The sequence below is a fragment of the Balaenoptera borealis genome (assembly GCF_965194805.1).
Source record: "Balaenoptera borealis genome assembly, chromosome: 1".
Lineage (NCBI taxonomy): Eukaryota > Metazoa > Chordata > Mammalia > Artiodactyla > Balaenopteridae > Balaenoptera > Balaenoptera borealis.
In genome coordinates this window covers 163635333-163658142 of record NC_138860.1, presented here as the reverse complement: position 1 = coordinate 163658142, position 22810 = coordinate 163635333, and the positions used below count along the sequence as shown (strand labels likewise).

General features: G+C 46.7%; 2 protein-coding genes across 9 annotated transcripts in view; both read right to left on the bottom strand.

The window, feature by feature from the left end:
• MTF1 (metal regulatory transcription factor 1) overlaps positions 1-8844 on the bottom strand; it is a 44637-nt gene extending 35793 nt beyond the window's left edge. The window contains exons 1-3 of one of the 8 annotated variants that reach the window (XM_082387748.1): positions 2509-2704; positions 1885-2149; positions 273-731 (exon numbers count right to left, since the gene is read on the bottom strand). In XM_082387748.1, the coding sequence (XP_082243874.1) occupies positions 273-680 (408 nt within the window). In that variant the 5' untranslated portion in view covers positions 681-731; positions 1885-2149; positions 2509-2704. Of the gene's footprint in view, positions 1-272; positions 732-1884; positions 2150-2508; positions 2709-3062; positions 3941-8782 lie in introns of those variants that run through there. The other 7 variants (XM_082387750.1, XM_082387749.1, XM_082387752.1 and 4 more) reach the window with 7 other exon arrangements.
• Positions 4011-22810, bottom strand: part of INPP5B (inositol polyphosphate-5-phosphatase B) — a 43314-nt gene continuing 24514 nt past the window's right edge. The window contains 15 exon segments of the mRNA XM_082387651.1: positions 4011-4853; positions 5099-5210; positions 6429-6556; positions 6929-7013; positions 8783-8896; positions 10958-11193; positions 12036-12198; positions 13110-13220; positions 14802-14937; positions 15748-15857; positions 18294-18405; positions 19932-20119; positions 20786-20902; positions 21236-21350; positions 22147-22248. Of these exon segments, the coding sequence (XP_082243777.1) occupies positions 4738-4853; positions 5099-5210; positions 6429-6556; positions 6929-7013; positions 8783-8896; positions 10958-11193; positions 12036-12198; positions 13110-13220; positions 14802-14937; positions 15748-15857; positions 18294-18405; positions 19932-20119; positions 20786-20902; positions 21236-21350; positions 22147-22248 (1945 nt within the window). The 3' untranslated portion in view covers positions 4011-4737.

Genomic DNA, 22810 nt, shown 5'->3' with positions numbered 1-22810 from the left:
GAGACATGGATTTACCTCAGTGAAGTGTCTATTTTATTTATGATCTGGGGAAGAAATCTGCAATTTAGTTTTCCCAGATTTCAATGCGGCCATACACACCAAAAGTTCCAGAAAGCAGTCACAACAAAAAACATGAAGCATATACAGTAAGGAAAGCCATTGTAGGTCCTAATTCCAGGGGCTCCTATACTCCCTGGCTGAAACTGCTGATAAGAGTTGTGTAAGGACTTCCCCCAAAGCCAAACTGGGCCTTCACCCACTGCTTTACTTACTTCTTTACGTTTCGTTTCTGGACATTCCGACTGCAGTGTGAGGGTTGCACCTTCGATATTTCTTGGCATGGGCGTGGAACCAGGGTTTATTGTTAAATGAATCTGATCTGGTGAGATAATGTGTTGCACATAACCCTGGGACATTGCTTCATGATCTATTAGATGAAAGCCCTCTTCACCCCCCACTAGAAAAGGCAAGTGTTCTCCGCACTGTCCGTCGTCATCGTCGTCTTCCAAAGTGCCAGGATCCTGCTCGATAAGAACAGTTGTCCTATCATAAACAGTTCCAGATGAGGAAGGCACCAGTCCGTTCTTATCCACAAACCTGAGCATCTTGTCATCGGGGGTCAGCTCATCTTCCTCTACCTCAAAGTAGCTGATGCTGTCGTCTGGACTGTGTTCCCCCATGGTTCAGTCGTGCTCAGCCCAATTGTGAGAAATGGAAAGGTAGTGACCTGTCTGCAACAGAACAAAGCCAGAGTCAGAGCCATACCATAGGACCCAGGGACCTCCTCAGCAATCACAGGGCTGTTTTTTCCTCTTGTTTCAAGAGCAGGACAAAGTAAATGAAAAACATCTTCCTTGGGACTTTTTTTTTTAAGTTTAAACCCATCAAGTCATTTTGAAGGAAAAACAATGTCTTTTTTAATAAATTGAAGTAATGGGAATTCCCTGGCGGTCCAGTGGTTAGGACTCCACGCTTTCACTGTTGAGGGCCCAGGTTCAATCCCTGGTCGGGGAACTAAGATCAGGCAAGCCGCTTAGCACGGCCAAAAAGAATTTTAAATAAAAATAAAAATAAAAAATGGAAGTAATAAGTAGCAGCTTATAAGACCTTCCAAATGTGCCTTACTGCCAAACACTGTGAAGGCTGGTCAAAACACTTAAGGGGAAATAGGGGCAAACTGTTTCAAGGCTGAGTTGCTATAAATCTTAAAGTAAGGGAACTCCACCTAAATATCCCCCAAATCAGACCGTGAGGCAGTAAGTCTATGCTGGAAGGAGTAGGGCTTTGGAGGCAGGGTCACCTACCCACAAATCCCGGCTTCACTACATACTACTTGGGTAACTTTCTGTGCCTCACTTTTCTCATATGTAAGGTGGAACTGGTAATTCCTGTTCTCAGGAAATTGCTGTGCAGAGTAAAAGACACAATGTATGTTAAAGCACAATGTCTGACAACAGTAGAGGAATCAAGTGTGAATTTGTTCCCTCCTTCCGAGAACAGATGTTTCAGCTTCTGGGTAGTGGGGCTAATCCCTAATCAGGCATATCTAATGAAGATCACTTTATCTATTTATCTCCTAAAACAATCTGGTGTCCACTAGAAGCTATGCTTTATAGTGTGCTCTCTGCAATGAGGGAATGATGAGTCTTATTTTTGTTTCTACTGACCCTAGCACAGTACACTGACACGAGGAGTTCAGGATATGTCAGTTAAATGAATGAAAGACCTGCAGATATACTCTCTTGGAACGATAAACTCTCTTGGGAAAAATATCAAATTTGAAGTTTTCCTGTTCTGGAAGAGTGATTCTTCTTCTACCTGTAAACACATAGGTTCTACAAACGCGGGTCTGGCAGACATAACAGAGAATTTAAAAATAATCACTTTTAGTTTTCAGTCTGGCTTTGCACTTATCTTTCTCTTCTGCTCCGGATTAGAAAGTGAACCTTTACTCGGTAGGGCGGCTAGACAGAGTGGTAGTTACCAGAGACAGGCCAAGGGATCTGAGCCGGGAGGAACCGGCCCGACCCCTTGCTCTGGCTTACGCAACCCGGTAGATGCACATTTCGCTGCATCTGAGAGGAGAGATAAGAGCACCGGGGGCCCCATTGGGCTGCCCCAGCACCACAGGCGGCAACGCGGAGACCAACTGTCCGGAACAAACAAGACCAGGAGGTTTGAGGGTGGCAAACGAGAAATACAAACGGAGCACCCTTGAAAGGAGGATGGGAAAAGGAACCTGTCTGGGATAGTCCCCAGTCCAGGGCTACACGGAAAACCCCGAAGTCAGGCTGGGGGGCTCCAAGCCGGGCGAAGAGGGGCAGGGTCCGGATCTCCATGGAAACAGGGGAGGGGGGCTGGATACCCATCCCCATGGAAACGGAGGAGGGGTGGGGTCCCTACGGTGACCGGTCTGGGGTCCCTACTGGAAAATGCTTCAGGAGGGAGCCTAAGTCCCGCGCCCCCGGGAGGTCCCCAGCCCAGGCCGCGTCTGATTTCGCCTTTTACCTCCGCGGCTCCCGGCAACGGCGGCGGCGGCAGCAGCTTCTCCCCTCCCCAGCGGCACCATGATTGCCCCCACCTTCCCTGAACGTCACTTCCGCTTCCGCTTTCCGGAGGAAGGAGGAGATAGTGGCTCCGCCTCTCCCTGACGCTTCTGGTTGGTTTAGTCGGTGTGGGGGCTGAGCTCGAGCCTCCAATTGGCGAGCGGAAGGGGCGGGACGGGGTGGGCACCAAGGAGACCTCGCGGGGCCACGAGTTCGTCCAGCGCGGGGCAGCGCCCGCCTAGTCCTCCGCCTGGGGGGTGGGGGGCGGGGGGAGTTGCCTGCTGGGAGTCGGGGCTCGGCTCTAGAGGCACCAGACGCAAGGAAGAGTGATCAGACCCCCGGCCACTAATCCAAAGTAGCCCCAGCCCGGCTTGCGCTCCCCTCACCTTAGCAGCCACAACCGCAACGGGAAGGACCCCAGTTAGCTGCCGAATTCGTACCCGGACCGCAAGGGGGAAGCCTGGAAGGCTGTGACATTCCGGCTTTCTCCTTGTGGCCCCAGCTTCCCCTCCTCACCTAACAAAGTTAATATGGGCAGGAGGGTCCCAGTAAGGAAGATTGGACCCAAATGGCAGAAATGGGGAGTATTCCAAGCCTGGCCGGAGGACGCCACCACCTCTTCTCCGCTTCACAGCCTCGCTTAAGACGTCCAACTCCCTTCTTCCTCACACCCCTGCCGAGGCCGTCTCTCCCGGCTTTTTCCCCTGCAGAGGACTGTCGGCTTCCATGGAACTCGTGCCCGGGCCAGGCAACGCCACCTACTGGCCATTCTTTCTTTAACCGTTCACATTGTCATCCTACCGGCCGGTCTCTAAATCACTTACACTGCCAAGGAGTAGTGGTGATCCAAGAAGCGATTTTGTATGTGCCTTTACTCTGCTCCTGACTTGTAAATATCTAGCTGTCAGAACCTCTTAGCAGCCGCTGCCATTTCCCCCATAAGCTATTTCTCTAGACTATTCAAAGTGGGACAATCCTCAGAAACTAGATCAGGGGTCAAGGGGTTGGGGCCATGCCTGTACTATCTCTTGCTTGAAAAAGGTAAATAGTGGCTGTTATCACCAGACTGCCAGGTAAATATCTCTCTGGCCCCTGACCAGCTGCCCCAGTGCTTTTTTTTTTAAATTTATTTTATTTTATTTATTTGGCTGCGTCGGGCCTTAGTTGCGGTGCATGGGATCTTTGTTGTGACGAGCGGGCTCTTCGTTGCGGTGCACGGGCTTCTCTCTAGTTGCGGCATGCGGGCTCCCGAGCACGCGGGCTCAGTAGTTGCGGCGCGCATGCTTAGTTGCCCCGTGGCACGTGGGACTTTAGTTCCCCGACTAGGGATTGAACCCGCGTTCCCTGCGTTGGAAGGTGGATTCTTAACCACTGGACCACCAGGGACCACCCTGCCCCAGTGCTTAAGCCACAAATGTCCAGCTGCTGAGAGCTGCCATTTCTTAAAAGATAAAAGCAACCAACCACTGTTAAAAATACATTTATCATTAAAATATATTACACATATAAGAGAGGGGATGCATTATATACAGTTTGGAGGATTTGTTGGCCCAGAAAATTCCACTTGTTTCACCAGAACACCAATTTCTTCAATATTTTCATTTTCAAGCCACTGCATTGCCCTCGGAGGCTGAGTGGCCAGCTCCAGAGTTGTTGAGCCGTATCTGAGTGGGAAGGGGGGTAGGGTTTGCAATATGTGTAAACACATGTCCTCAGACAGAGAGCTGGAAGCATCTGGGGTGGCTGTGGCCTCTTTATCCAGCAGCTTCCATTTGCATTCTTGCCGTCCAACTCATTCATCCTTCAGGACTCCAAAGTTTGTTCAAATATCTGATCATGGGGAGCCCGGCCCAAGCTACAGGGAAGGCACTATATGCCCTGGAGGCAGGTTGAGTGAGCACAAGAAGTACAGTTGTTTAAACATTAAAAAAAAAAAAAGATCTGTTAAATAACTAAATTTGAATGCTGAATGTCAGTTTTATTGTGGTGGATTTCCCGTCATGTCTTCACAACTCGCAGCAGCATTGAGTGCGACAGTCATGGTGGGGAGGGCAGTCTGGGCTCAGGAAACAGGCAGCTGCCACTCTGGCATCCCAGTGGGCTCACGTGCTCTTAGGGCAGCTCTGGAGCTGAAACAGGTGGGGCTGGTAATTGGCTGCCTCAGGCAGAATAGGAGAGGAGATGGACAGGCTCAGGGTGAGTTGCAGAGGAACTGGTGAATAAATTCTTGAGCCTTCTTCTTCTCTGCCACTTCAAGCTTTTGGTGACCAGCTGGGTTTCGAAGCAGTAAGCTACCAAATATGCTAGCTGTATGAAAAACCCAGAAAACATATGATTCAGCAAAAGAAGTACTACTTATTCTCGTGTTCTTAGGAGTGGGGAGGGGTGCCCCAAAGCAGTACTTTCTGCTTTAAAATAACTATTCGAGGGTAAACTTTGCCCAGAGCTTGAGATTTTAGTTCTACTGCAGTGGACTTGGGACCTTCCTCAACCACATTTCTCTTAATGAGTCAGTTTGCAGAGATGCTTTCCACACACACTTGGCAGCTTACCTAGAATATTACCATCCAAATGATTTTTTGCTGAATTTTTCAGCAGTTCTTGCAAAAACGCCATCAAGTAGATGAAGACATTTCTGTGGCACGCGGGAAGGGTAGCAATGACCTGAAACAGGGAGAACTGGGATTGTCTTTTCATTCATTCAATCGTTTCTCAAGTGCCTGCTATATTCCAGGAACTGAGTACATGATCGGGTACATGAGTAGTAAGACTGTACACTGAAAACCTTGATCACTTGTCACAGGTGCCAAAACAGAAGCATAGATCAAGCGTTACATGAATTTAGAGGTCAAACTTCTAACTGAACGTTCTCAAAAGACTTAAGAGAACCGAAAACATTTTAGTTGCGTCTTGAATAGAAGAGAAGATGGCACTTGCAGAGGTAAGGACTAGGGCATTTAGGGCAAAAGAAAGTGTAGAAAAAGGCAAGGTAAGGAAAACAGTGAGATAAGAAGAGAGAACACATCGTGAGAAGTCTATTTTGGCAGGAGCACAACTGTTTGAACAGGCCCTAAGCTTGGAAGGGCTGATCAGGCTAGAATTCAGTGAGTACTCTGGCTATCTGCATTTCAGAATCGGTTGGGAAGCCTGTACAAAATATATCCCAAAAGAGATTTTGAGGGACCTCCCTGGCAGTCCAGTGGTTAAGACTCCGCGCTTCCACCACAGGGGGCGCGAGTTCGATCCCTGGTCGGGGAACTAAGATCTCGCATGCCAAGTGGTACAGCCAAAAAAAAAAAAAGAAGAGAGAGATTTTGATTCAGTGGAGGTGGGGGGTAAGGCTCTGGATCGTGTATTGTTAGCATGTTTTCTAGATTATTCTGCTATGGCAGGTTACATATGTGAATGACTAGACTAGATCATAAAAAGTCCCGAACATTTGTTTAAGAAAATCCTTAACTGGCAATGGAGAGCGTTTCTGACCAACAGCGACATGACAAGAGCTTTAGAACCCAAAATCTAATGGCAGTACGTAAAACAAATCAGCAGAGGGAGAGCATGAATGCAGGGTCCTGAACCAAGGAAAGTGGAACTAGAATGGAAGAAAGAAGACAAGTGACAGAGCAAGGGGACCGAGCGTGTGGGAGGTGAGGAGAGGGGGAGTCAGAAATGACTCAGGTTTCTGGGTTGAGTCACTGGAATTAAGGTGATGCCATTAAAAGGAAAAGGGACATGAGGGGAAGAACGGGTTTGGGAAGGAAGCACTTGGAGTCGAGTTTCTAAGACACTGCATTTGGGGGATGGTGCCCACTTTGTTCCCTCGGGCCCCACGAGACCCGGGGCTGCAACATGAACACGCCGATGCTCCACGCTTCCCCTCACCTGTTTACTTGCTGTGAGGTTGCCAGAACACTCCAAGCAGTTGTGGTAGACGCTGTAACAGATGACGGGCTCTGGCAGGCTCTCCAGGAAAAGCAGCAGGGCTTCGGCTACGGAGTGATTGCTAGCAGCTTTGGGCCCATCGTTAAGGAACAGGGGATGCCGCTGCCATGGTCATGGTTAGGAAGAGCCCCAGGAGCCAGCATGTGCCAGAGTGATGCCTGCCCAGCCAGGCTCTCTGCTTGGAGCTAGGATGCCAGGCTGACATCTTGATGGGGCCAAGCTGCCTGTCAGCTTCGCCGGGCCCTCCTGAATTCCTGCTATATTGGTTGCTTAAAGTTGTAAAGTCTTCTCTATACAAACTTTAAGTAAGAAAAACATAACAGCTGAGGACACAACATCTGACTTGGAGCCTTAAAATATCATCCTTTCCTTTTGCTCACCTCTCTTTCTCATATTCACAAACACATACACGCGTGCGTGCATAAACATCTGAAGGATACAGAGATTATCAATCATTCCACTATCCAAACAGTCCCTGATATGCTCAAATTCCAACCTCAGGCCTGGCTGCTGAAACAGATCTTCCTGGAAAAGGGAAGAAAGTCACAAAATAATTCTATTTTCAGAAAAGCAGCAATGATTTCCTGACCTAGAAATATAATCACCAGCAGGGTACAAAAGGGGGCAGCATGGTGAGGCCTTTGAATCACCCCAGTAGATAATGTGATGTAGGCTGATGTGGCTAATTCATCTTGCAGGCCTTCCCAGCCATGCCCCCACAATAGGTCTTGAGCACAAGACATCTATTATAAGAGAATTCCCTGGTGGTCCAGTGGTTAGGACACCGCGTTTCCACTGCAGGGGGTGTGGGTTTGATCCCTGGTGATCCAACCGAAGGGAAACCTTTAAAGTAGCTACGTTTCCTGCAGTGTTATGGAGGTATTGACCAGAAAGAGAAAAAACTGAAGAAAATATATCATTTATAAGATGGAGAAGGTTAACAAGGCACCTCAGTGCTTTGAGAAAACGAGATTATGGCAATAAAGGTACTTCTATGAGTCCTAGGATCCCTTATACTTGTTTGTTTTATAAAATAACTTAATGTCCTATAACCGTGAACAATAACAATATTATATGCATTGCTCAAAAGTTACACCTGAAAGGAGCTCTGTAGAGAAGGTAGACTAGCATAGTCCTTAAGAATGTGACTTTGGACTTCCCTGATGGCGCAGTGGTTAAGGATCCGCCTGCCAGTGCAGGGGACATGGGTTCGAGCCCTGGTCCGGGAAGATCCCACATGCCACAGAGCAACTAAGCCCGTGCGCCACAACTAATGAGCCTGCGCTCTAGAGCCCGCGAGCCACAACTACTGAAGCCTGCGCACCACAACTACTGAAGCCTGTGCACCTAGAGCCCATGCTTCACAACAAGAGAAGCTACCATCATGAGAAGCCCGCACACCGCAACAAAGAGTAGCCCCCACTTGCCGCAACTAGAGAAAGCCCAAGCGCAGCAACGAAGACCCAATGCAGCCAAAAATAAATAAATAAATGGAAAAAAAAAAGAATGTGACGTCTATAGACTCCCTGGGTTCAAATCCCAATCCTGCCCATCTATCAGCTTTGGGACCCTGATCAAGTTACTTAACATTTCTGGGAATCTGTTTCCTCATCTGAGTACTACTGTGAGAACTAAATGAGGTAGTGCTGTAAAACACTTAGAACAGTGTTTGGGACATCGTAACGCTCAATAAATCTGAGGGGAAAAGTGGAGAGAGAGTATCCTAAGAATGTATGTTGCTCCAAAGTGGCAGAGCTGTGGTAGATCAGAGTTTCTATTTATCTCCCTGGGACCCAGATAAATGAGTCGGTGAAACTGACCAATCTGATCTCAGAAAGCTTGCCCAACCCACTCTAGAAATCAGGCTTCCTGAGTCATGGCCCCGGGAGTTCCACTAGTCCCCTGCCTGTCTGGCTTGTCAATAAGTTAGCCGCCCCTCCCATTCCTAGAAGCTGGCGAGAGTTTCCGCAAAGGAGAGCAGACAGACATCCTGAGAAGGCTCCAGAGGGTTTCCACCTGGGGGACCCCAGAGGACCGGGGAGGGAACATGCTGTGCTGGGAAGGCCCTCCTGTGTGAGGCTGCCTCCCCTAGGAGGAATCAAGTGCTGTATGTAATAGCAGGGCCTCACAGGGGTGTGGAACGTGAACCTACTGACCTTCACTCCCCGGGGTAAGAACAGCTTTCCACAGGTTCTGCAGGGGAAAAGCTTTTTATGCCCGAAGTTCTCAGGGCTGATGCTTTTTCTCAAGGCAGCATGGCCTCTGCCAGGTGTGCCCACTTCACCACCACCTACCTGCTGGATGGCATTTCGGTACAGGTAATCAACCATCATCCAGAGCTCTTTGGGGATGTCCATGGGTCTTTCCAACTGGCTCCCATCATCTTCAGTCTGAAGTTGCATCAGAGTCTGAAAAGAAATAAAAAGCATGATCAGAAGGGCTACCAATAGAGCTTCTGCCAGGCTGGCTTCAGGAGAATGCAGGACATGGGGACAGCAAACCCATGGAAGAAGGGAAGCGTTTTGATGTCCCTAAGCAAACATTCAGCAGGTAAAAATGAAATCAGGTGACATGATCAAGGTACAAAGGGTGACTTTTGAGAATCGGGAGTGGCTTATGGCAAGCAGTTTCAATCAGGTGAAATATGCATCATCTTAGAAAAACACCCTGCCTATAGCACTTCACTGTCCAAACCAGAGAAATGGTGTGGTCTGGTGAAAAAAGAACAGAGACGTGGGAATACAAAAACCCAAAAGCAAGGTCCAGGTTCAGGGTTAACTCGCCAGGGACCCATGACAAATCACTCCCCTCACTGGGCCTCTGTTTTCATCTATATAATGGAGAGGACAGAGTTCAAGAGTCCCTGAATTTAAAAAATGCAATGGAGGAAAAAGGAAAGCATACCTATTGCCAAAAATCTGCTCCAGACTAGCTCCCTTGTATTAGAATTGTCTCCAGAGGAGCCTTTTATTTATTTATTTTTAAATTTTTATTGGAGTATAGTTGATTTACAATGTTGTGTTAGTTTCTGGTGTACAGCAAAGTGGTTCAGTTATACATATGCACATATTCATTCTTTTTTTTTTTTTTGGCCACACCATGCAGCCTGTGGGATCTCAGTTCCCCCACCAGAGATCGAACCTGGGCCCTCAGCAGTGAAAGTGCTGAGTCCTAACCACTGGACCGCCAGGGAATTCCTAATATGTTCATTCTTTTTCAGATTCTTTTCTCATATAGGTTACCACAGAATATTGAGCAGAGTTTCCTGTGTTATACAGTAGGTCTTTGTTGGTTATCTATCTTATATGTAGTAGTATGTGTATGTTAATCCCAAGCTCCTGATTTAACCCTCCCCGCCACGTTTCTCCTTTGGTAACCATAAGTTTATGTTCAATATCTGTAAGTCTGCATAGGAGCCTTTTAGATCTCAGAAAATTTAGTTTAGGATGATAAACCAAATGATGATTAAAACAGAAAAAGGGGCTTCCCTGGTGGCGCAGTGGTTGAGAATCTGCCTGCTAATGCAGGGGACACGGGTTTGAGCCCTGGTCTGGGAAGATCCCACATGCCACGGAGCAACTAGGCCTGTGAGCCACATCTACTGAGCCTGCGCGTCTGGAGCCTGTGCTCCGCAACAAGAGAGGCCGCGACAGTGAAAGGCCCGTGCACCGCAATGAAGAGTGGCCCCCGCTTGCCGCAACTAGAGGAAGCCCTCGCACAGAAACAAAGACCCAACACAGCCAAATAAATAAATAAATAATAATTAAAGGTGCTAATAATTAAAAAAAAAACAAAACAGAAAAAGGAATAATATCACAGGCCAGGGACATTCCATCATCTTAGTATCTATGGCTGAGTTTCTCTAATATGTTATTATGAAAGACCGAAAAACATGGCAATAACATTTTGCAGCTTTTCCCATCAAGAGGTAGAGTCTTTCCCCATCCGGAATCTGGGCTGACCTCACAACTTGTTCCAACCAATAAAATATGGCAGAAGTGGTACCATGCAAGTTTTGGAGCCTGGGCCACAAGGAGCCTTACACCTTCTGCTCTCAAACTCTTGCTACCACTTAGGGAAGCCCGGGCCAACCTACTGAATGACGAGAGCCCATGTTGAGAGAGCGGCCCAGTGAGCCGCCAACACCAAGAAAGTGAGGGAGGCTTCCTTGAACCCTCTGGCCATCACAGCTGCCGTCTGACTGCAACCACACAAATGAGCCTGGGCGAGACCAGTAGAAGAGCCACACCGGAAACTCACAGTCATGAGAAGCAATAACTTGCTGCTGTTTTAAACCACTAAAAATATCAGGGAGTCTGTTAAATAGCAATACACAACCGATAGAGTAAGCAAACTCTACGGAGACTAAAGAATCCTCAGGTCCCTGGAAAGGTAGGCACGGGAGTATCTTGTTTGATTGGCATGGCTGCTACACAGTTCTGGATGTTCCCCTGTGGCAGGTAACTCACCAGCTCTCTAACAGTTTCTAGCGGCAGGTCCAAGATTGGCTCCTTCATGTAGCACAACGTGTGAATGGGCGATCCGAAACAGCTAGGCAGGTAGTTCCCAGACACAGACAAAAAGTAATCCTTTCCCCTGTCCAAGTGTAAAACGAGAATGTCCTCGATTTTGTCTTCACCCGAGTTGAGCTTTGTAGCTGTGGTCTTATTTACAAAGAGCTCCAATTCAATCTCAATGGCAGAATCTGAAAAAACACGTAAACGGTAACGCTGGTTGGCAGAAGGCCAAGAGGAAAGGGGGAGAGAAGATGAGCAGGAAGAGGGTGAGGTATACAGGGTTAGGGGAGAAAATAAGAGGCATCAGCCAACCAACAAGAATTTACATGCTCAGCACTCAAAAGACACGTGAACAAGGAGTTTACGGTCCAAGGGGGAATATGAAAACAGTAAACAAGAACATGAATAGGTAACTGCTATAAAACTCGTGTTCTAAGTAGTACAGCTCAAGCTAGAAATGATTAATACAATAAGAAGGCGTGGCTCAAAGAGCTTGCCCTGAGCCAGCTCAGATGAAGACACCCTATCCAGTAGAAAATACAGCACGTTATCAGACTGTGAACTGTCCACAAGACAGGCTTAACCCCTCTGCCCCACGGCACTACACAGAGTGCCAAGGAGAAGTTGGGGGCAAGACGCGGGTGGTACATTCTGGGGACAGACATAATTTTTCTGGATGACCACCCTATTACCTTTGCCCACAAGAGCGGACAGTTGAGAGTTGATTATAGTGAGACAGAGGGTGAAAACGGTTCCTCTAACAGCAACACCTGCTTTACAGCACTCCTGTGTCTTCTCTCCCTGCAAAACTGTGGTACATCCACATGACTGAGAATGCTTTTGAAACTGAACTCATGCTCCTTACTATTTTATATTTTATTTATGGATGGTTCATCCACAGGGCTTTGAAAAATGTTCAAGCAGACAACAAAACACTCAGACACAAAAAGCTTATTCCAGGAGAATGAGCAAAGATAGGGTAGGGTGTTCCCCAAACCAGCAACCAGGAACCTGGGAACGGAGGCCTTACCTGGCAGGAGGAACCCTCGGCTGGGGTTGGCCCTCAGCCACTGCTTACAGTAAGACACTTCGTCAGGCTTGTTGATGAATTCAAACTGACACGGTACTTGTCCATTCCGAATGGTAAAGGACTCTACCTGCAGCTGCATGTACTTCACGTTCTGAAAACAGAACTGGGAACAAGCCAGGACCAGTCAGACCAGTGCCCTCTCCGTGGCAACCTGCCTAGCCACCCCAAATGGGCAATCCTTGCCCTTGCTGGAAAGAAAACGAAGGACCATCTCTTTCAAATCATGTTTCTGCTTTTAAGTATTTACCTGGGAGGTCACAGCTACCATGAAAGACCAGTTGTCTGTGTTTAACTCAGAAATCCTAAACTCAAAAAACTCATGTTGTTTTATAAATAAATTTCCTAACAGAATCCAAGTTTAAATCTTCTATATGCAAAGACCATATCCAAAACACCCTTCACACATTCCACTCCCAAACATGAAAATCAAGCTCCTCCTTCCAAGTAGCTGGACATCTAGGGCATTAAAAACACCCTCACCATAAGTCCTCATTTAACTGACTTTTTGGTACAGTCAGTTCTGAATGATCTATGCTATGGCACATCTATGAAACATCTTTAGCCCTAACTTGACTTCTCCCAATGCCCATTACCTTTCCATACTGCCTTCCTTCCCATCAACTCATACGTACCCAAAATTCTGGACTCAATTTTATCTCAAAGCAAAGCATCAGTAGGAAGACAAACCCAGTGCAAGAACACACACCAGCTATACTAAGATCAAATGAAACACATTTTGGATCCTCTGTGCCTTATTTAACTCATGGATGGCCCACGTATGGGTGAAATATATGAGCCACAAAAGGTCACAGGCTTCTGGTTTAGAAGATCAGGAGGTGAACCAACAACCCCTCTCTTGTCAGCTGGCATCATCAGCCTCACTTTATCTAGAAGCAGCTGATCAAGACTAGAGTCCAGTAGTCTGACAGGTGCCTCTTGGAATTCTGAGCCCCAGCAGGTGAGATTTACGTTCTGTGACGAGAAGAGCCTGATGCCTTAGCACGTCCTTCCTACCTCTCGCTTGGAGAGGGACACAGAAGGAATGTTGTCATTTTCCATCTTATCCAAGGAGCGAACAATCTCCTCCAGAGTCTTCCGATAAAGCTCTTCATTTACGACCCTCACCTGGAAGGGAAAGAGCAGAGACTGAGTGCTTTGGCTTCTGCCCATGTCCTCTTTTTCAGTTTAGAGGACATTCATGGCCTTGGGAAATAGCAGTTGATAGCAAAGCAGAAAGTGAATACTAAATAGATTTAATTAACGAACAAAGAACCCAATTAACAATAGATGTAGAAGGGTGCCCCAGAGGCAAAGCTTCTGGTAAAATCAACTGCTTCCTGATTAGCAGAAAAAAGGTGCGGGAGTGAAAGCTTGGTTGGCAGTTCTGCTGGGTCTTATGCCCGGGGCAGAAAGATGCCCAGTGCCTGGCTCTGCTATGCTTGCTGCTGCCAACAGGTCTGCAGTGAGGAGCTTCTCTAGGGCTTTGATTTAAAGCAGCATTTCTCAGGCTTTTTTAAACCTGTATTCCATCAGCCACGAAGATTTTGTCAGGCCTTCCCTTCCTTATTTTGAATTACAATTTTTGTCATTCTCCAGTAATAAAACCTTACCTATAACATTCATTAGGCTTTTTGCAAACCACCCACACCCTTGTAGATTCTGATGTGCCTCTACCTGCACCCTTGAGAATTGGTAATATAAAGAAACACAGAAGTCACTGAAGAAGAGATACAAATGGAGAATACATAAATAAAAAGATGTTTACTGTAAATCAACTATACTTTGATAAAAAAAAAGAAAAAATAGATTACAGAAACAGAAAAAAAAAAAGATGTTCAACTTCACTAGTAATTAGGAAAGTGTAGTCTAAAATAATGGAGTATCTTTCTCTTTTGGCTCACTGGGTCGGCAGAAATTTAAAAGATTGATAAAATCCAGTATTAGCCAGGCTGTGGGAACACAAGCTCATCCAGAGTTGGTAGAAGTGTAAAATGGTAAGGACTGTCGGGAGGATAATTTAGCAGACTCAGATAAATTTAGAATACATTTTTCTTTGAACCACTAATTTCACCTCTAGGAATTCCATTCTACAGAAATATTCACAACAGTACGCAAAGATATATGTGAAGGGTGATCACTATAGCAATGAATACAATAGCAACATTTTGGAAACAACTTAAATGATCAATATATATTGGGGTTGGCCAAAAAGTTCCTTCGGGTTTTTCCATAATATCTTATGGAAAAACCCGAAGGAACTTTTTGGCCAACCCCAATATATTACGGTTCATCCATACTATGAAATATTTTGCAGCCCTTAAAAATAATGAGGAGGGAGCTCTCTCTTTACTGACATGGAAAGATCTCTTAAAACATAGCCAGTGGGGAAAAAAGATGTTCTCAGAACAATATGCATGATATATCTCTTTTACAAAAAGGGAGAAACTTCCTCTGTGCTACATATAGAATACTGACACACATTTGCATAGAAAAAGGTGTGGAAAGATACAGTCCAAAGAGCAAAGGGGAACCTCCACGTATGTAGAAACATATAGTAGAAGTCTACAAAACAATTATGAATTAAATTTAAACAGCTTCCTCACACTCAAGGTAGGAGGAGGAGACCAGAAAGACAAAAGTGGTCTCAGCTGTGGGAACCAATTCCCTAGAGGACGATGACCACAGAGGCACCAGCTGCCCACCTACCCCGATGTCAAACACTGAGCTGACGGGCTTGTGGTCGCTGGTCTTCAGGGCCATGTGGCTCTGGTAGCTCAGCTGAGTGATGTTCTTCCCTTTCCAGAGGACCCGGTCACACCAGGCGGGAGCACGACACTTCTCGCTGAAACGCAAAGTCCACGCTGGGAGCCCTCCCAGGCACAGCAGCGCCCTCACCTGGTGAGCTCCCTGGCTCAGCTAGGGGTGACAGGGCAGTCTTCCAGTCCGTGCAGCTGGAGATCTGAGAGGGCAGGGGCGATTTGGGCCCACTGGGGGGTAATGTGTATCCTGCGGGTATCACCCGGAACAACTGCGAAAGCTCAGAGCCAAAACGCCATTCAGAATGATTCTCTGCCCTCTACTGTCCTATGGGGATCAGGCAAGAGTCACAGCCATCTGAGGGTGAAGGACTCTGTGGTCCTCAAAAGATGGTGGTTAAAACAGGTCGTGAATTCCTACCACCTGGGTTCAAATCCTGTTTCTACGCTTGCTTGCTTGGGAGGCTCTTGAATTTTGGGAGTCTCAGTTCCCCGATCTATAAAATGAGGATAATAAATCATACCTACTTCAATGGGTTACAAGTAAAGTGTATTGAACAGTGCGTGGCATCCCACAGGCACTAATAAAAATATGAACTACTAGGTGAAGGCCAAGTACAAGCTCGGTTTGCTGCAATCATCACCCTAAGCGTAGCTGGAAGGTAAACGAGTCTCAAGAATTCTTATGAAGCAAAGGCTAAGGCAGTCAACAAGATGACGTGCATGAAGGCAGGCTGCTTAATGAACAGATACTATGAGAATGTTTGACCTGAGTACAAAACATGGGGAAGAAGTGACAGGAAACCTATCTTTTTCTTTAGGTCAATGAGGGCAAGTGCTTCCATAACTTTCTGAGTTTCCATCTGCTCAGCCCCCTGAAGCAACCTCTGACCTACCTGGTATCCCAATCGTCAGAGCCAGTGTCATACTTGTAGGTGGGCTGGAACGTGAGCTCACCCTCGCTGAAGCCTTCGAAGACAGCCTTTGCAGCCACCTGAGCTCTCAGCTACACGAAAGGACAGATGGAAAAAAAAAAATCTCAGGATAACTGCTATTTGATGCATTTTCCCCTCTAACCTGCCTTCCTACGTGATAAAAGTGCATTCCCAGGACTTTGATAACAGTAAAAAAAAAAAAAAAAAAAAAATCTCAGGATAATAAGGTCAAACCTTGAATTAGCAGAGGAAAGGAAATCAATCTGGAATCCAATCTGGAATCCGAACTCTAACCCCAAAGGAAAGGCCCATGAGAAAGCTATTCTGTAAGATCTTGAGTTAATTAACTCCTAGGAAGAGAAGCATGCTAACCATCCCTCCACCTGTTATACAGTTTTTAAGGCTCTTTTATAAAAGTGTACCCACATCCGAGGGGCCTGAGTACCACCTTACTGAGATGTCCCTAGGAGGATTAGGTACCAAAGGACATAGAGATTTTTCTCTTCCAGGTATCAACTGTGCTTCATCTGTGTAGCACAGTTGCTCCAATTATACAGAGGGATAGAACTGCATAGAACAAGGTCTGGAAAGAAACAATCCAAAAAGCAAAGGGGAACTTCCATGTATGTAGAAATATATAGTAGAGGTATACCCAAACCATTATGAATTAAGTTTAAATTTAAATAATTTTTTAAAGGAGTTTGTCAAATCAGTTATATGAACTGGGGGAAGCTCTATGCTTTGGTTTCCCCATCTGTAAAATTTGGACTTATAATAGAATCTGCCTCACAGGATTGTTGCAGAGATAAGCTGTCAGCTTAGAACACTGCCTGACACGTTACGAGAGTAACTAGCCCCCTTGTCACTGCAGTGATTCTAAGAGCTCCTTCTCAGCAAGACAGAAACCATAGGTGTTCCCGCCTCCTCCCTGGAGCGCCGAGCTGGCACTGCGTGGACTGGTGAAGAGCTGTCAGCTCCAGCTTTGAGGCAGAGTCAGCTATCCAGGGGACAACAGCTGAAAAACCCCAAAACGTGAATCCCTAAAAAAAACTATTCAGAAAAAACATCAGGAAACTTAAAAAATTTAGGTATTAGTGCAAGATGATTCTTAAATGGGTAAATATAGACCGTAAAACCGTCTGGAAAGCAGAGAAACACACAGACTGGGTACTATTACTTAAGGAAAGACCAGAAAAGAAGGCAAGGGGAGGGACTTCCCTGGTGGTGCCGTGGTTAAGAATCTGCCTGCCAATGCAGGGGACACGGGTTCGAGCCCTGGTCCGGGAAGATCCCACATGCCGCGGAGCAACTAAGCTCGTGCGCCACAACTACTGAGCCTGCGCTCTAGAGCCCACAAGCCACAACTACTGAAGCCCGTGCGCCACAACCACTGAAGCCCATGCGCCTAGAGCCCATGCTCCACAACAAGAGAAGCCACCACGATGAGAAGCCCACACACTGCAACGAAGAGTAACCTCCACTCGCCGCAACTCGAGAAAGCCTGCACACAGCAACGAAGACCCAACGCAGCCATAAATAAATTAATTAATTTAAAAAAAAAAAAGAAGGCAAGAGGAGATGGTATTGAACTACCAGGGAAATGAGAATGCCACAGTCCAGAAAACAGAGGCAAGAGATAGATAGTTACAGAACAGACTGGGTTAAGGCTGAAATGGGAATTAAAGAGAATAATTTACCAAGGAAAAGAGTGGGAGAGAAAAATGGATCGATAAAGAGATTATTCCGTAAAGAAAGACATAACAGACTTGAGATTTTTTTTTTCCCCCTTCAACTGATCTGCACTGGGGGAAAAATAAAGGAAACAGAAAGATTTAGACTAATGACAATACGAAGATGATTGAAAGGGAGATACAGGCTAAAAAGAACAAGGGCTGTAACACTCTGAACAACTCTGACCACTTGAACAGTTTTGAAATCTATTGAGAGCAGTAGCCTGAAGAAGGTCAGAGAGAAACAGATTTCTCTTGTCCTGGGAAATGGCTAGTGCTCTGAGAAAGGAACACTAACCCAAACCATGGTGGAGGAGAGCACGATACAGAACTGCTTCCTGTCGGAAGTGAAGACAGCCATTCAGAAGAAGAGTGGTCATGCACACTGGACAGATCTGGTGAGGAGCAGGGGCAGGGGGAGCAGGAGGCCCATCCAAAACATCAGTAAATCATCTTAAAAATACCAAGTATCTTAGTTATGAGAATAGGCTTGGTTCCCTTTGGGCCCCACCTTGAATGACTGAATGAATGGGCATGCGCGTGAGAGAAAGAGAGCAGCTCTTGCCCCTGGGGGAGACAAGCCTCAAGGGAACAGCCAGGGGGCAGACAACTGTGGGAGAGGGGAACACAGATGGAAGGAAGGAATGATGGGACACCAGCTCCTCAGGGAAACCTCCCAAAATGAGAAAGAAGAGGCTGGAGTTGGGCAGCCAGGCTTTTCTGTGCCCTCCCGTGGCGGGACAGCTGCCTGAAGAGGGCCCAGGTGGCCATCGGTACCTGGTCATTCGCATACAGGGTTTGAAAGGCTTTCTCTTCGATGAGCTTTTTCACTTTTTCCACATCCAGCTCTTCTATTCTGTAGTTGAGGTCCCCCAGCCACAAGATCACACTGCGAGGACAGAGCACAAAGGTCACAGGGTTTAGGAGGGACTTCACCGGCTCTATCCGGTGTGCTCCTGACAAAAGGCCCCCAAGGCTCAGCCTCTGGGGAGCTGGGTGGGGAAGGGACTCGGCTACTCAGGGTCTCTTTTCCTCTCACCATCCCATTTAACACCATGTCTAGCATGCTGCTTACTCAATTATCTTGGTCCGAGTTCACTGTAAACAGTCTTGAGTTCTCCTTGACTATTTTATTCTTGTACGGCTGGAAAGATAGTCTAATAAGATCTAAAAGCAAGACAATAATTTACCTCTCTCCCGGGAAGAGGCAAAAAAGGTCAAGTATTGGGAGTCCTGTCAATCACTCAGGGACTCTAGACCAGATGACGCCACGATGCCGCCTCTTGCCTCCACCCACCCTCCAGTGCACAAAACGCACTCGCAGCCTTTGTTTCTGGAGCTGAGTTCCTCTGAAACAAAGCTCAACCCTTCCAGTGGAGTCTGGCTTTAACCACCACCGTATCATTGGTTGGCTCTTTCCGCAGAGCGTGACAGGTATTTTATTACACCTGCTGCTTTGGGAAAATGATGACTGGATGCTCCCAGGCGACATCGCACATCCCATGAAGACCAATGCCGCTTTATGTGAAGCCAAGAACCAGGGCATGAGAGAAGCCACGCGGCAGCATACACACACCAAAATGAATGCATCCACGAGCTAAAAGCAGACAAACTGACATGCAAGCTGCAACCTCACAAACTAGGATGCTTCAGGGTCAGCGGAACGGGAGACACAGTCCCTGCTGGGCTCCCTGGAGAAGGGAAGCCATCCTGGCAGCTTCCAGAACACCAATCAAGACAGTTCTACCACCACAGCAGGCGGACGAGAGGCTGGGCTCTGTGTACTCCCTGGCAGACACCACAGCCCCAGTGGCTTCTTCCTTGTCATAAAAGAAGGGGCACATGCTCCAAGTGTTACTGTAAAGTCTGAAATTCCAGTATGCCTTGAATTTAGACAGAGAGCAAGTATTGGAGATAAAGGAAATACAGAGAATAGACAAAAATTAGCGCCAGATGCTCCAAGCAGCTGCAACCACGGCTCTGTAAAGTTGAATCAAGAGGCAAAAAAGACTAAGTGAAGACAGAGAAATGCAGCCCAATCCTCAATTACACATGCTTCTGGAGAGAACAGGCAGACAGAATCCTGAAACATACTTCTAAACCTGTGCTTGAGATGCTCGCTCTGGGGTGGCTTTCCTCATGACACTGCATCAAGGCAGACCCATGTTAAAAATAAATCTTACACGTTTTCCAGGAACAGATGGTGTCTGAGAAAGATTCTAGAGGTCTGCCAGATGGCAGGTTGGGAAACGAAAAATTTCCAAGAGAGGTAATCCCTGTGTAACTGAGAGTTGGCTGGAGCTCCCACTCAGGCAGTGGGAAGCCTCCCCCGGCCCCTTGCCTAATGAAACAGAGAGCCCACAGCTTGGCCCGTGGGGCCCGGTGCACCTTGTCGGGGTGGAAGGCCAGACTCACTCGTGCTTGCTGATGGTGAGAGGGGGGAGGCTTGGGTCAACCTGACGAAACTGCATTCGAGAACAAATGTCTTTGTAGTCTTGGTTCCTCCTCTCATACTCCTCCGTGTGGGCTGCCAGGTGGGAATTGACAACGCAGATGCTGGTGTTGTGAAACTGGAACCGGACTGCCACACCTCCTTTGTTACCCTGTGAAAGGGAGTCCAAAAAAAGACCAGTAGTCGTTTAAACCCGAGAGGTTGCAAAATGTTTTCTCTTAATTAGTCTGCATCATAATCCTGGGAGGTAAGTAAAGCAGCGTTACGGTCCACATTGTACAGGCAGGAAAACACATCCAAGAAGGTAGAACGACTAGCTGGCCGGTGGCAAAGGTGAGTCCACTTTTCAGTAAATCACAGGCAGACCACATGCTCTCCCTTCCCCACGGGAAGCTAAGCTCTCGCAGTAGAACCTAAAAGCAGGATTTAACAGCTTCTAGAAGAAGAGAAAATTGCAAACCTATTATTAGCATTCTTTCTTTCTTTTTTCTTTTTAAGCATTCTTTCTTTTCCTTGGTGACCCAGCATAGTTTGTGCAACATATGCCATGCATTAAATGGGAGGACCCACTGGAGGCTCTGGTGTGAAGTGAACACGAGGATTGGGCTAGTTGGGCAAATCAGCCGGCAAGTCACTAAGATACAATTTCTGAATGGTCTGCTCCATCTAGCCCTGCTCGATCACGAGGGTACAGTTCACCTCGTAACGCCAGCACCCTCAAACTGGGACATGTGCAGTCACAGTATCAGGAGAAGTGGGGTCCAAACCTTAGGGACCAAGGCCCTCCATGTGCCAGACGTGCCAACCAGGAACTCACCATCCTCCCCATGATTCCTGTCCCCACCGTCTCAACTTCCACTTCGGAGATGTACGCTGCATGCTCTTGTTTGACATATAACAGCAGCATAATCCCAACCAGTCGGATGAGCTTTACCTGGAAGAGAGACAAGCATTCAAGTCATGGCATTAACTAGGAGTCAAAAGGAAAAGTAGTCCAGAAGCTGGCTGAGAGTATTACTGTATCTCCTCCTCCACACCAGGACACAGGGTAATCACCTGAGTGACTCCGTGATAACCTCAACAGCCTACAAGTGCCAAGACCTGCCTCTTTCACACCCAGAGACGCCTCTTCCAGAGGGCCTGGAACTGAAAATCTCAGGATCATTAGGGCTGGCTTTTGATGAAAGTCGCAGAAGAAGTGAAAAGTTATCTTAGCATTTCCCTGCATAGCAACAAAAAATTAGAAGGTCCCCGACTCCTCTCTTACCTTTGCATATTTGGCAGCTGGATGAAGACCCTCTGATACAGCTTTAAACCACTCTTCCTCCTTTGGGGTATCATGGAAGAAAAAGGCTTCTTTACTCAAATCAAGCTCCTGGAACCTATTAGGAGAAGCAACCAGTCAGAGAGTAGAGAAGGGTAACGTGCGAGATGGCACGTTTGCAGGTTGGTTTGGGTGTGTAAGGCCTAGCTTTCTAGCTAAACTGCAGGACCCTCAAGAGGGAAGAAAAATAAATACTTAGCAACAAGGGACTAAATGTCAAGGAATTTACCAGGTGCTTTCACAAGCAGCAGCCCATTTCTTCTTCATAATGAACCTGAAGTAGTTAGAAGAGTCTCCATTTTATATCTGAGATCACTAGCTTGCCCAAGCACCAAGTGGCAAATGGGTTCAAACCTAGGTCTATATAAATTCCAAATTCTAGGCCCTTTCTGCTCCCGTACAGGCTTCTTTGCTGTCCCCTCCCCACCAATAGTACCCAGTGCAGTGGTAACAAGATAGTAGGTGTGAAAAAAAAAATGACTGATGGATGGGGCCTTTTTTTTCTTTTAAGCTAACCTTCCTTCCCTGGCAAAAGATATTTTTGCTTTGTGACCAACAAAGTGTTGAATGTCTAAGTAATTAAATTCAGTTCAAGGTGCACCGATCTTAACAGAGGGCTGCACTCAAAATTAAATATTAGCATTCAAATGCCAAGCACATCACTTGAATAGTGCCAGAAATTTGTTTACTGGGAGGAAGCACACTAACAGGGGAACAGCTGTTATTAAGCATATGCTCATTTTTCAATCCCTTCACCTGCTGTGAAGTCTCAGTTATAGATCCATGCCCCCATCCCTTCAACCACAGCTACACGTTCTGGAAAATGCAGAGGCAACTAGAAGAGAAGCACTCACCCCACACAGTATACATCTGGGGCCTGGATACCATGGCTGAGCCAGGGCCGGAGGCACTCCTTAGGGGACTGTCCATTCACATTGTATGTTCCCACAAAAAACCTGTTGCCAAAGACAATCAATCGGTCACTTGGGAGGACTATGGACATGACGGGGGAAGCACTGGATGCTGATTCTGCTCGGTTTCAGTCTCTCTGGACTGGAATTTGAAGGCTTAAGAAATGTCACATCTATCCTAGACCAGTGCATGTGGCACCAAGGGGTGACGTGCAGTCTGCCGTGATATTTGTTGCTTTTGTGATAACTTCAAACAGTAGAGGCCCACTCCGAACATTCCTACTTAGCTTTAACAGCCACTAGAGAGCCATAATCCACGAAATGACTGTTTACTGTGTGTACCAGTGAAATGAAAAAAAGAAAAGTACCCTGGTAACTACTTTCCGAAAGAAAGCAACACCAGTGTTCAGACAATTCACTGTTTCTATTCCTAGAAGCAACGTTACTTTGTGTTATAGTCCCAGTGCAATGATTTAAAAAGATCTGGCAGTCATAAAAAGGAACGAAATTGGGTCATTTGTAGAGACGTGGATGGATCTAGAGACTGTCATACAGAGTGAAGTAAGTCAGAAAGAGAAAAACAAATATCGTATATTAACGCATATAT